The sequence below is a fragment of the Mya arenaria genome, chromosome 3, assembly GCF_026914265.1.
Source record: "Mya arenaria isolate MELC-2E11 chromosome 3, ASM2691426v1".
In the NCBI taxonomy this organism is placed as follows: domain Eukaryota; kingdom Metazoa; phylum Mollusca; class Bivalvia; order Myida; family Myidae; genus Mya; species Mya arenaria.
The window spans coordinates 44,080,472-44,093,863 of record NC_069124.1 but is presented as its reverse complement, the minus strand read 5'-3'; the positions used below and the strand labels follow the sequence as shown (position 1 = coordinate 44,093,863).

The following is a 13,392-nucleotide window of genomic DNA, read 5'->3' as shown; positions in this document are numbered from 1 at the left end:
TCAAAACCCATATCGCCTATACAGGATGTAAAACAGTTCATCATAGCAGGAACTTGAATAAGGACCTCTAAATATACACTAATGAAATATAAAAATAGTTTCAAATAACACTTATTGCTGTAAGCTTTAAATAGCCATGACGCATGAGCGGTCAAGGTCTGAAAAAACTTCAAAAACAGTAACATATCATACATATTCAATAGTTTACGTTTTACAGCTTAAATATAGATTCCATCTTTAATGACTTCCTTTTGATGTGCAAACGAGGTATAAATACAGGCATACAGAAGTTTCAAAGGGCAATTAATAATTATACTGTTCTTAAATTGATAGACGTGAACACATAGAAACCAAGTTTACATAATTAATAAAAATGGTTTAATGTACTTCACCGTTTTTTTTTTGGAATATTTAGCTGTTCTCATTTATCAGTGACCATTGCTGGCATTGTGATTTAGCTGTCCTTTTACAAGCATTGTTCTCACTATGATTTTTCTGACCTATTGTCCGCTGTTTTATCGCCTGGTATCTAAATATGCTAGCACAAGTATAACAGTCATATGTTTCCATCAAAAACCATAAAAAGTTCCATTGTTGCTAGTTTTTAATTTCACTACTATTTTGTTTGACATACCCTTTGCGCTGAAAGGTAACTAAGAATATTATTCCACAATTGATGAAAAGCTGAAAAAGGCACAAACAGAGAAACATAGTAAAGCATAAAAATACATTTATAGTTGTGATCAATGCCAGACAGCCAGACTGCCAACTTCACGGACATGGTGATCAATTGATTGTTGACTGGCGTCTGGTCGTCATGGTCGAGCGGTCATGTATGTGTGAAGTGAGTTGTACCTGTGCATGTATGTGTGAAGTGAGTTGTACCTGTGGTCATCATTTTGTCTTTTAATATTCAAATTTAGTATACTATAGCATCTGACCCCCAAAACCTGGTTTATTAGTTGTTGTTTTTTATATTATGATTATATGATACTATAATATGTAATGTCTTCCTCTATTCATATGTATTGTGTTGAACGTAATAAAAGAAAGAGTCATTTTTGACGGCGTTACTCCAGTTTGGGAGGATTCGGAAAGGCAACTTTGCAAATTATTTCATTCTTAGCAAATTCTTTCACACCGTCTTTTAAGTGAATTTAAAAAATGCAGTGCAGAGGAAAGCTGGAGCTAATACATAGATATAATACAAACAATCTCTATTGTTATATATCTGTTTGAACCAGCGAAAAACAATTTCAAATTTCATAAATAAATCATTGGAAATCATATAAATGGGCCTCTTATAGGTTTATAGAAAATTAGCACTCACGTGTTTAAACATTATAAAACATTCTGATTTCACTGTTAAATTTTTTAACCTGTTTCGCCATCAAAAAATGACGTCAGCGCTCATTCGGCTATGGTGAATTTAAATGGCCGTTTCCAAAATGACGTTATATTACATGTTTTTCGAACGTTTGAGATTATAAAGAATTAAATGGGGGGGGTTTAAGGGATTTTGAAGAATAAAAAAAAAATGAATGGTTTAATGATTATATTCAAGTTTGATTGGCAATATCGGCAATACAAAAGCCTTTGGCCATGAACAGTAACATTAAACATACTATATGAGATGTACACAAAATACAAAGGTTTTAATAGTACCAATTACAATTTGATATGTCCAGATACAACAAAATACTTGAAGGTATTAAACTTAGAACCAACTGTATCAATGGAGACAGAACGCCTAAAAATAGCAGTGTATATGAATATAGCCAAACATCGTAAATTGATATCAATATTTGATAACATAAGCTTTACACAAATATTCAGCGTATTCCATGATCTTGAAATATTATAATGTTAACGTATGTCGTAATGAAAAGGACAGCATAGTAAAAAGTGGTATTCAGATTCTACCATACCAGTATTACATAGTTTGCATTTACGATTTATATTATATTTCATCTCGGGACACACGAAGTTGATATTTTGAGTGCTCAAAATGACAACTTCTTCAACGAAATGATAATACATATAACATACAATTCCGTGGAAAAGGAAACTCTGCAAAAACAATTGCATGTAAAAACTTTCTCTTGCGATGATGGAATTATATTTGAACCTTGCTTATGCGAATTGTATCTCATGTTTACGATGACATTAATTAATGTAATATGTCATCATTAAAATGAGACCAAATTCGCATTCAGAATTTCCCCAGTTACATTCGTGTCAACCGGCCTACTTTGATTACAATTGCCGTCGAACAATGCGATACAGCTGATTATAAGACTACAAACCCTCCCTAGGCACATACAGACAATAATATTAATAATTAGTTATACAGCAACTAATGGAAAATAACAATCTGAATTAATTTGATTACTTGGATGACAAAAGTAAAAGTAATGTTTTACTTCTATTCTTTTTCAAAGCCGACATTTACCTAAAGACAGTTTAACATAAATGCACATATTTCGTGGTTGTGTTGTTTTGGTTGCACAACGCAGAAATGTGCAATGTTAGATCAAAATCAAAATCATATCTTTGTAAGCTTCTCATGTTATAATTGCTACTTGTGTTATTCTTAAAGTTTCAGTTGTATTTTCTAAATTATTGTTTTCAGTTTTAAAAGGTAGAAATGGTATGTGTTCGCCCATCACCCAATAAATTGTGTGTTCGTTCCCCTTTAGGGTAGCGTTCTCTCAAAAAAGGACACAGTTCTGGTTTGTGCACAGAAAATGAACCCGAGATCAGCTGTCTTCAAAATCCAGCTATATAAAATAAACATGTATATACCATTCTGTTTTTAGATATTCTAGCCAAAATTTAGCTCTATATATTAACAATGAGGATTTCCTCACTTAATTAAAACAGCAATTAATATTTCTCAGGTTTCACATTGTCATCGAGCTATTTCCATAACAGAGATTTAAATAACCTCGTTAAGGTAATAAATCTCTTGCCAAGAATACTTTTTTATGGTCCTCTTTTCAGCACAAAAAGGATTGTAATTAGCCTGGTTTGAAAAAAAAACGAAGAAGGCTAGACACAATAATAATCTTAAACTTTATTTAAAGTCGGGTCTATGATAACAAGAAACAAAGGCTTATTGAGCAATTTTGCGACATGAATACTAATATACTAATATACGTAACATATCAAATCAATGTCCTGGTGACTTGGAAATAAAAGCACCCAGTTTTAAATAGGTACACTATTTGAACAACTATTTACAAAAGCCGTTTCATATTATATTCATGCAATCAATTACAAAAAGAAAATCATTCCACTGAAAATTGTAAGTTCTTTCAAGAGTATAACTTAAACATAATCGTATACATTTTAAACAGCAATATCGTAATTAGCATAATGAAAATGGGAATTAGAGCATGGTAGAGTGATGTGTAGTTGGTAAAAATGTTATAATTATTTTAGCTTGCTAGAAAAAATCTTTGGAAAGTATTGCTTAGAGGAGGTGTTTCATTTATCATGTAATTTTATATACTACTACATGTTGCTGATATTATCAGAAACGTAGCGTGCAAAGGCATGGTTGCTCCTATGATTGGGTCAATCCCTACCTACAGGTTACCATCGAAATCCCTGCCCAGTCAGTGCCCTGACAATATAGGCACCTACCACTGTGTAAGAATGTTAATTGATAATCCCAAATCGTAAAACCTAAACAAAAGCTTGCGAAAAACACACACAAGTAGCTGTACGTTTCGACAGATGTTTGACCATTTTTAACATACGTGACATAACATTTATTCGGCATTAAATGATATAACATTCATAGCCAAAATGCAAAACATATGAAATAAATCATATGAAACAAATCATCGTGAAGAGTGTTTAACAATCATAAATAGTTATTGGCCCTTGTTAAATAATTTGATTTTTTTTTATTTATAGTCAAAATGCCCGCTGAAATCTTTTCAGGTATTTGAATGCCACATTCTGTAGGAATATTTTGCATAGTCCTCTTTTAAGTAAATTACTTACAAACAAGGATTTAATTAGCCTTGGGTGAGTTCATCACAAAGAATACTCTTAAAGAGGCTAGGTTAATTAAATTACTTACGAAGAGGTATTTCCTTGGCCTCGTTTGAGTAAATTATTCAAAGATTAGACTTACCTGTATTTGCGTTTCTTTCAGGCATATTCATTACGACGGTTCCTGTCCGTTGTTGGAATAAAGCATGTACAATGAAGAAATTTATTGCCCTTGTTTTAGTAAAAGATTCTCGATGGTGGCTTTTCAATGACGTTCTCGTTCAAAAAAAAAGCAAAGGGATCCGAGAAGGACTACCTTCTTATATTATTTCAGATATATCTTCTTTTTTTAAACGGTGACGAGCAGAAATATATTGTAAGGGTTTCAGACAAGTTGTTAATATGTTGAATTAATAACATATTTTCTTTTTTTCATACAGGTCCGCCATTTTAGACAAACTATTCGACAAAGCCAACTATGACAAGAAGTTACCTCCACGATACGACAAGCGTATGTATATCTATCAAATAACAGAACAATTTTCAAACTAGCTTAAAGTGACACTTTTATTCAAAATGAATACATACACATGTATATCAAACATAATGTTTTAGTGATAAACCTATAACTACTTACTGAATAATGCATTTATGAAAAATATTAACTACTGATAACAAGATTGTAACCGTGAAATGAATAGCTAAAAATGCAAAAATATTAAATGATTGGTGAATGCAAAAAGATTTACTGTGGTCTACTATGGTCTCATAAAGTAGAAGTACAGTGTTTTATGCACATTTATTTCAAATTAAACTCGGTATCCTTCATAAGAACCGTTGTTTTCGACATTTATTCATCCTTTTCGTAATATTAAAACAAAATAATTAATTGTGGCCAATCGTATGTGGGAGTTAGAGTTCATCTTTAATGCAATAAGTTTTAAAAAGTTTATTTTAAAAGCTTATTTTAATTTAGATAGTTATTCAGCTCATCTCTTTAAGAGCAATTCCATAGGGAATGTGTTTAATGTGAAAATGGAGATTGTCAATTCATTGTTGCCGATTTTTTTGACACTAGATTCACAGTTTTAGGATCAGATTTTAATCGTTCAAATGAACTAGTTCCAGCATCATCGGGGGTATTTAAAGTGTGTAAACTGGACCGAACTATGTAATTATATTCCATGAACATGTTCATTAGTCATATCAGTCGCAGGCGGTGACGACATTGGCATTTATAACACAGCACTTGTGGTGATAAACTTGTATGCAAAACAAGCAAGTGGTAATCACACTTTTTCACGTGTAGAAATGATCATTTCGTTTAAAGGATCATGAAATTGATAATTGTTCATGCTTTATTCAGAAATCCTAAAATCACAACAAATAGTTGACATCATGATAATTATATTTGGGAGTTGGTAAAAGCTGGAAAGAGTATATAGTTGATTGTTTCCGTTTTATATAAAACTCGGGGCATTAATGACATCAACAATTTTAGCAAAAATGGAACGAGCTTTTTTGGTAAACTTGCAAACATTACTCTTTTGCTTCGACTTTAAATGTTTATTTTTGTTTTTCAGCGTCATGGGAGCGCCAGGTCGAAGTCACAGTGAACATGTTTATAGTAAACATGTTTGCCGTCAGCGAAATAGACATGGTCAGCATCTTTGTTTTAAATAGTTCTATCACCAATAGCAATCAGACTTCTATGAGGATAAGAATTATACAAAAGTAAAATGAATGTAATGTAAACAGTTTCTGCAAAAAAGCATAAAAAGCCTATAAATCAACTGGTATGTTTAATTCCGTTGTATTCTGTCTCGTGTCTGTAAAGATTTGTCCCCGACTGTATCACATCGCACATCAGAAAATTATTTTCATATAATTGAAAATTAATTATTCGAGAACTTCAGTTCGATATCGTATGGTTTTGATTCATCTTTAGAAATGACAATTAATTCCATTAACGTTGGCTGCATCTGTCGATTTCTCAATAACTTATCAGAGTTATTCTTAGGAATTGTTTTAATGATAAGGCAGGTAACCTATCAAACATGCGAATCTTTAGACACATCACTATATATAGAATCTAACCTATCAAACACGCTAATCTTTAGACACATCACTATTGATAGAATCGGATTGTTCACGTCTCATTTGTAGATATTATAAACCAATAACAGAAATGTTGATGATTAGAGTAGTTAGTGGTAAAGGTCCACCTTCAACGAAGAGGTTTTGGTTTCGATCCCTGTCAGGAATACCTTCTCATGGCCTCTGAAACAGGACACCTCATGACCTATACTGGTTTCAAACCTAGGAAATGGATTGAAAAGGGATTTATAACAGCTTTGAGTTGAATTCACCGTTGGGCTAAAACATGATTTAATTAACTAACCTAATAGATATTTTCTCATTGAGGAATACTCCATGAGCCTGTTTCTTCGAGAACGCTGGAAGGACAGCAGACTGGTTTACAACGATACGCTCAATCTTACCAGAATCGAGCTGGACCCTTCCATGTTTGGCGCCATATGGCAACCGGATATGTTCATTGCCACAGAGAAATACTCAGACTTCCACGAGGTTACCGTTCGCAACCAAATGGTCCATATCTATCCCAATGGCATCATACAGTATAGTGCAAGGTTGTGATTCAGACTTTCATACATAGCTTTGATTAGCATTATTCTGTGTAAGCCCTCGATTAAGCGTCCTGACATATACAAAAATCTAGACATGTCCTAAGTTGTCAGCTATTTTGTATTGTCTTAAAATGTAAACATATTTGCTTTTATCTTTAACTTATCTTGCTACCAAACCACTAGCTACTCAAACTGAATAATTGTCTGAATATTTAATATAGTTTATTTTAGTAGTGGAATCAATAAGCGAGTTAACAACATGTGTTGATTTCCATAACCTTAACATAACAATGTCTTTTTCTGATTATTTATATCAAGCGGTTGATTAATAGCATTAATATGGTTGTTATTCTATTTAGGGTAACTGGTGCATTTTTCTGCGCAATGGATCTACGGAAGTACCCCTTCGACACACAGGAGTGCGAATTTGAACTTGAAAGTTGTAAGTCTCTAATGAATATGAAGTTGTTTAGAAACTAAATGACCTTATAGATAAACCCTTTTTCTATGTACCTAAATGACTTAGAAGATGAATTATTTTTTAATGGAGCCAAAGGAATAGATATTGATACAATCAAGTTATTTCTATTGATGTATGCAGATGATATTGTAATATTTGCCAAAACAAGTGAGGAAATGCAACGTAATTTGTTTAAATTTTACATGACTACTGTAACAGATGGAAGCTATCTGTAAATAAGGATAAGACTAAAGTTGTTGTATTTAGGAAAGGCGGTAGACTACCTCAAAATTTGAAATTCCATTATGGTGACTCAGAAATAGATGTTGTATCAAGATATTGTTATTTAGGTATTGTTTTCACATCTGGGGGCTCTTTTATGGAATGTTATAAAACACTATCAGGTCAGGCAAATAAGGCTATTTTTAAACTAAAAAGGTATCTTCAGAGTTTTGCCAACATATCAACTGAACATGTGTTAGATCTATTTGATAAATTAGTTAAGCCCATCTTATTTTATGGTTGTGAGGTCTGGGGATTTTCCAGTGCCAACAATATAGAAAGAATTCATACAATGTTTTGTAAGAACTTATTAGGGGTTAAAACTTCGACACAAAATGATTTCGTACATGGTGAATTAGGAAGAATAGATTTGTTTTCTATGCGATTGACGTACATTTTAAAATACTGGTTCAAGATAGTAGATTGCTGTGACATGAAGTCTGGATTGCCCAAGGGGTGGGGAACACAAAAACATTTATCAGTATTTTTCAGCGTCGAGTAAAGGATATCTTTATCCAAAATTGGTACAGCAGACTAGAAAACTCAACTAGAGCGTCGTTCTATAAAGTGTTTGCAAATTTTGAGTTTCAGTCATATTTGAAGAATGTAAACATTAATAAATATAAAATAGCATTAACTAAATTACGATTATCATCACACCGGCTCTCGGTTGAGACTGGAAGATGGACAAATATTCCTAGAAATGATCGCTTATGTAGAGCATGCAATAAGTTAGAAGATGAGTACCACCTGTTATTTGAATGTCTTTTGTACAACGTCATACGATGCAAATACATTAAGAAATATTATAGGACCGAGCATGTTTAAGGCAGTTTCGTTGCTAAAGTCTGAAAATGCAAACATCTTAAAAAATTTAGCTGTATATATATTTAATGCATTTGAAATAAGGAAAACGTATGTTCACGTATAGATTTCTAATGAGTAGAAACTATGTGTGCTTTCAGCTGTATAACATTTTCTTTGAAATCACAATGCATTTATTTGGTAAGCAAAACAATACTAAGATCGACATAGCTTTACCCTGTAAACCCTCCTAATATTTCGTTTTCGCTCTTTTAGTGGGGGTGGGAATGGGACATATTCATTTAAGTTAGACACGTTTGTACTTCTAAGAATATAACGCACAAGTAGTATCTTTTGTAAAATAATTAAACTTCAAATTTAATACATATCATATGCATGTTGTATTATTGTATTTTGTTAAGGTCATTTATGTATTTATGATATGTATATCAAACTCTCAGGTACAGCTGCTATTTATTTGATACAATTATACTTGTTTACTTGTCCTCTATTTGAATTTGAATTTTGAATTTGTATACGTAAGCTATTGTATTCGATGAATTTGATCACGGGTCATGTTGGCCTATTTCAAATGTATATTGTGTGTTATATTTCCTTGAATAAAATTTCTTCTTCATTAAGTACAATTTAATCAATTTCCATTGCATGTTCTCAGCTGTATTTATTTGTCACATTGATAATTATCATCCCAAGCCTGTTAAGGAAGTTTTGAAAACAATCACGACATTAGTGACTGTTGTATAAGTTTTCACTCCTCTTCTTCCAAAGCGACAAATTTGGTGTTTCATTTTATGAGCCTTAGTTATTCTTGATCTTAAGAGCAGAATCTGTGTGTTTTAGTCGGAAAAATTAATTGCCCAACAAACTAAATTGAATCACTAAGGCGTGTCTGGTGTCTCTTGATAAGAACTATTTGTATATAGTATCTGGGCCTAGTTTTAATGAAAGATCTTAGTAAATAGGGAGATCTGAATTTAAATATGTAGGGATATTAGACAGAATGTTTCATTTCGAATTGTGCATAGTTCATATTAAATACAAATTTATACAACAATATGTTTGAAGATATTAAAACCTTTACGGTACGTAAGATCGAGTCCAAGATAACATATTAAAATTGCAGGTATCTGTTATTTAAATGTTACAGATGGATTCGACACTACCAAACTCAAATTCATATGGGACGATCCTCCGATGACCATGTCGAAAAACATCAAGCTTCCCCAGTTCAATTTGACGTCAATTTCAACTTATAACTGTGATCGCGAGTACTTTGGAAGTACGTTGAAAAGTTGGTATAATTCCATTTTGTATGCTGCCCGTCTGTGAGACCTTCTGTGCGACCCAAGTATAAAACCCGCTTTTTTAGCATTTTCTGTTATAAATATAAGCAGATTTAACGTTTATAATGTAGCATTTATAACTGACTGGGAACCACTGTTCATTTTCTTATTAAGTCTTTAGCTTAATAAATAATAAGGTTTGTTTCAGGTTAACTGACCATCTGTATTTTTCTTGCCCCCGACTATAGACATTTTTATTGCCCCTAGAAATATTTTTTTTCTTTTAAAAGTTAAAGATGAAGTGTTTTTTGCATAACAATATCCGGGATGCTGATGTTTTAGCATATTCTTTCAAGGAAAAGAAACAGAAAATAATCAAGAAACATACTTTTATTGTTTTTAGAGACCTGAAACAATAACGCCTTATTTAGTAGTAACAATTAAGTAACAAGGGTTGGGAGACCGAATTTTCTCCCACCTCAGATAAGTAGATCCAGTAATTTAACCATGCTAGAAAATCTTATCTTGCCCACGGGCGAAGATAAAATGCCCGTATGGAACTCCTTTTTAATGGTCACCACATTGTAATTACCTCCCTTGTTGAATAATGGCGTCTGTAGCATCATGGAAATCTTGTCTTGTGGCAATATTTAGAACGCTAACTAATTATTTCTCGCTTCAAATGTCACCATAAAACAGTTTTCAAGCACCTTTCAAGTAATAATGCTTCACTCTCCTTAGAACTCCTTAAGACCGATTTGACTATTAACATAATCTGAATAACTGCGCGCATATCCATGACAACCAGGAATTATCGCATATCCATACGCAATTATTTTCACTAAACACAGAAGTGTTCCAGCAAAAAATACATTTTTACTTAATTTTGTTTAACTGAGGTGGGAGAAAAAGCATCTACCATAGCCGCTCGTGTAAGATTGGTTCATTCCGACCCTAGCGCAGGGTGTTTTGCGGAGACTCTGTAAACCTCGTTTCCGCAAAACACCAAACGCTCGGGTCGGAATGAACCTATCTTACACTCTCGGCCATGGAAGATACTTATAGCTTTTGTTCAAAACAAACACGTATCTACGGGGCTTTGGCACTTGGCAAATTGCATGTTTGGTTGTAAAGAAAATAGTTTTTGTAAGCATGGATATTTCATTTAGTGATTCAAATGTTACATTTGCTTTAGTGTGTGTTTCTTTTGTAGTATTTCAAGTGTTTTCTGTTTTTTATGATATTTTAAATTGTATAATTGTTTATAAGTAGGCTTTTTTATGGTCAAATAATTGTTTGCATTCTTAGGTTAGGTTGTGACATATTATAAGTGTTTTCCCAGACCTGGCGACATTTGACGAACGAGTTTGAACTGTTTCCTTTTAAATACAGCCATGGTTATCTGACTACATGTTTGTGTATAAATTTGTGTATCAATTGTGAAGTAAAATTTGATCTATTCAATATGTAATATATCGGCTATTCCATTACGCATTCGCGAGTTGCTTATATCATCTAGCTGTATTTCAGTTTGCGTTTTGAAAAAAAATCAAACTTCTCTTAATGGTTCTGAATTTCATGTTATATAATTTATAAATAATAGGTCTTCTTGAAAAGTCTAGTTTGGTTTTCGGTTGAGTGAGTGGTCAGATCTCATGTGGATTGTCTAAATCTATCATACATTTTGTATTAAACCCTTGAAATCCGTACAACATTAACACAGCCCAATCTTCCTGCAGTAAAGTACCCATGTATCGGTGTTAAGTTCATCTTGGAGCGGGACTACTCCTTCTATCTCATCCAGATCTTCGTACCTAGTATCCTGATTGTGATCCTCTCCTGGGTCAACTTTTGGCTCGACTGCACTTCCGTTCCCGGTCGCGTCTCATTGGCTCTTCTTACTGTACTCACCATGACAACGCAGAGTTCTGGGGCGCGTGAAAATCTGCCTGCCGTCTCCTATGTCAAGGTCAGATGATATATATTATTCTTTTTTTCATCGAATCATACTTATACTCATTTAACTTAGTGCTAGTTTTGTGTCATCCAAATATGCTGTCTATCAAATTCAATAAGTTTCGAATAGTATCAGTTACCGACAAGTGCCCGAATAACGCCCAAATGTTTCCGTACCATAATGGTCAAAGCTAAATGTCTTATTTTGCAGTTTTTTTCTTTTCTTTAGGCTATCGATGTATGGATGGCTGCGTGCTTAGCTTTCGTGTTCCTAGGTCTTGTGGAGTTCGCGTACGTTAACGTTCAAAGCCGCGTCTCTACCCGACGTCAGATGTCGTACTCAAAGCCTGTACACGAGCTGGTCCAAGCCGTTCACAACAACATGAATGGTGATATTAATGAAAACGAGAAGGAAAACGAGTCTCAAACTTCTTCTGAATCTACATGTGACACAAAGGAACATGTAAGCGATTGTTTTCTTAATGTTGCTGCCTTGTAACTTATTTCTTATTTAATACTCGAAGATGTTCACTGATATAAAACGTCTTTCCGGCATCAATAAATGTTCCATGTAGAAATATAGTTCTAGCATTTCTTATTATCGAATTTATTCCAAGGGAGCCACAGCGACAGATTGGGTAAGTTTATTCAAAATATCATACATTAAATATAACCGACCTAAATTTCAGAGTTAAAAAGAGGTAAGTCATTTTTAAAAATACGACGCAATGGCCCGATAAATGAATCTACTTACGTTATCTAATAACCAAGAAAAGAGTATAGGAACTATTTGGCTGTGAATGTGCGGGTTTTTTTGTAACTGTTGAAAACATCCTTCTTAAGCTGGCAATTTGAACATATAAACTGTTGATGATATTCGGATTTCATTTATATGTATGTTAAAGCCGGTGTATTTTGTCCTTTAAGCAGATGATTTTTACTTTGAAATAACTTTTTCAGCTATCCAACAAAGGATCAGAATGCACCAAGTCGTACCTGATATGTTTGAAGTCGCTGGCGGGGATCGAAAGGGCACGCGCGGTGGACAAAATTTCCCGTGTTTTATTCCCGCTTTTGTTCATCATTTTCAACATCTGCTACTGGACATACGTGTTCCTTTGGTCTCCTGCCTTCATGGAAGGACTCTAGTTTTGAGTCAAATTGTGAATGGAAGCAGGTGATACTTGATCATTTTGAGTTGTGTGCAAGTGAAAATTGGTGTTTCGTACTGTGTTAATGAGATTAAATTGTTATTAATTGTGTATGTTTCGCTCTTAAAATAATGTGATTGGAACATAAATGAAATTGTATCCCGGTTTAACTGTACGAACATGTAAATTTACAACATATCACTTTAGTTTAGAATCGTGTATTTATTTATTTACTAACGGTTTTTACTCAAGCTTTTCACCATTATAGATAATTAAGTTAATAATAAATGTTTCGAAAAACTGTCTTATGTTATGAGAGACCAATAGAAAAATAGAAAAATACTCGTCCGGCTCGGCGACCACAAACAAAATAACTAGACTTAGTTAGGAGGGTTTCTAAACTCATTCAATGTTTGTAATATAGCACGAACTTCCACAAAATGATAAAATACATATTGTTTAGTATGGGTGTTGTATTTAAATATCATCACACTAATAACTCCACATGTTGTTAGTCACAACACAGCTGCAAAATTAAAAACATTTCTCTTTCACTCATTCATTCGAAATTGCTTTTTCAACCTACATAATGTCAAACAAGTTGCATAGAACATATTTTATCCGTTGGTCTAGATCAAGGTATGCGTGAAGTTGTTTGTCTGAGCACAATCATGAACAATGAAGCTAGTAAAGAAAGAGATTGTATTGTATCGACTGGTTTAGTTGTATCGATTGGTTTAGTTGTATCGACTGGTTTAGTTGTATCGACTGGTTTAGTTGTA

General features: G+C 33.3%; 1 protein-coding gene across 4 annotated transcripts in view; it reads left to right on the top strand.

The window, feature by feature from the left end:
• Positions 1-12,911, top strand: part of LOC128227534 (glycine receptor subunit alpha-2-like) — a 38,958-nt gene extending 26,047 nt beyond the window's left edge. For all 4 annotated transcript variants that reach the window (XM_052938177.1, XM_052938176.1, XM_052938178.1 and 1 more), the window contains exons 2-9: positions 4,446-4,516; positions 5,589-5,665; positions 6,430-6,656; positions 7,013-7,095; positions 9,368-9,499; positions 11,243-11,472; positions 11,689-11,922; positions 12,420-12,911. In XM_052938177.1, coding sequence (XP_052794137.1) covers positions 4,446-4,516; positions 5,589-5,665; positions 6,430-6,656; positions 7,013-7,095; positions 9,368-9,499; positions 11,243-11,472; positions 11,689-11,922; positions 12,420-12,608 — 1,243 coding nt within the window. In that variant the 3' untranslated portion in view covers positions 12,609-12,911. The remainder of the gene's footprint in view (positions 1-4,445; positions 4,517-5,588; positions 5,666-6,429; positions 6,657-7,012; positions 7,096-9,367; positions 9,500-11,242; positions 11,473-11,688; positions 11,923-12,419) is intronic.
• The last annotated feature ends 481 nt before the right edge of the window (positions 12,912-13,392 follow it).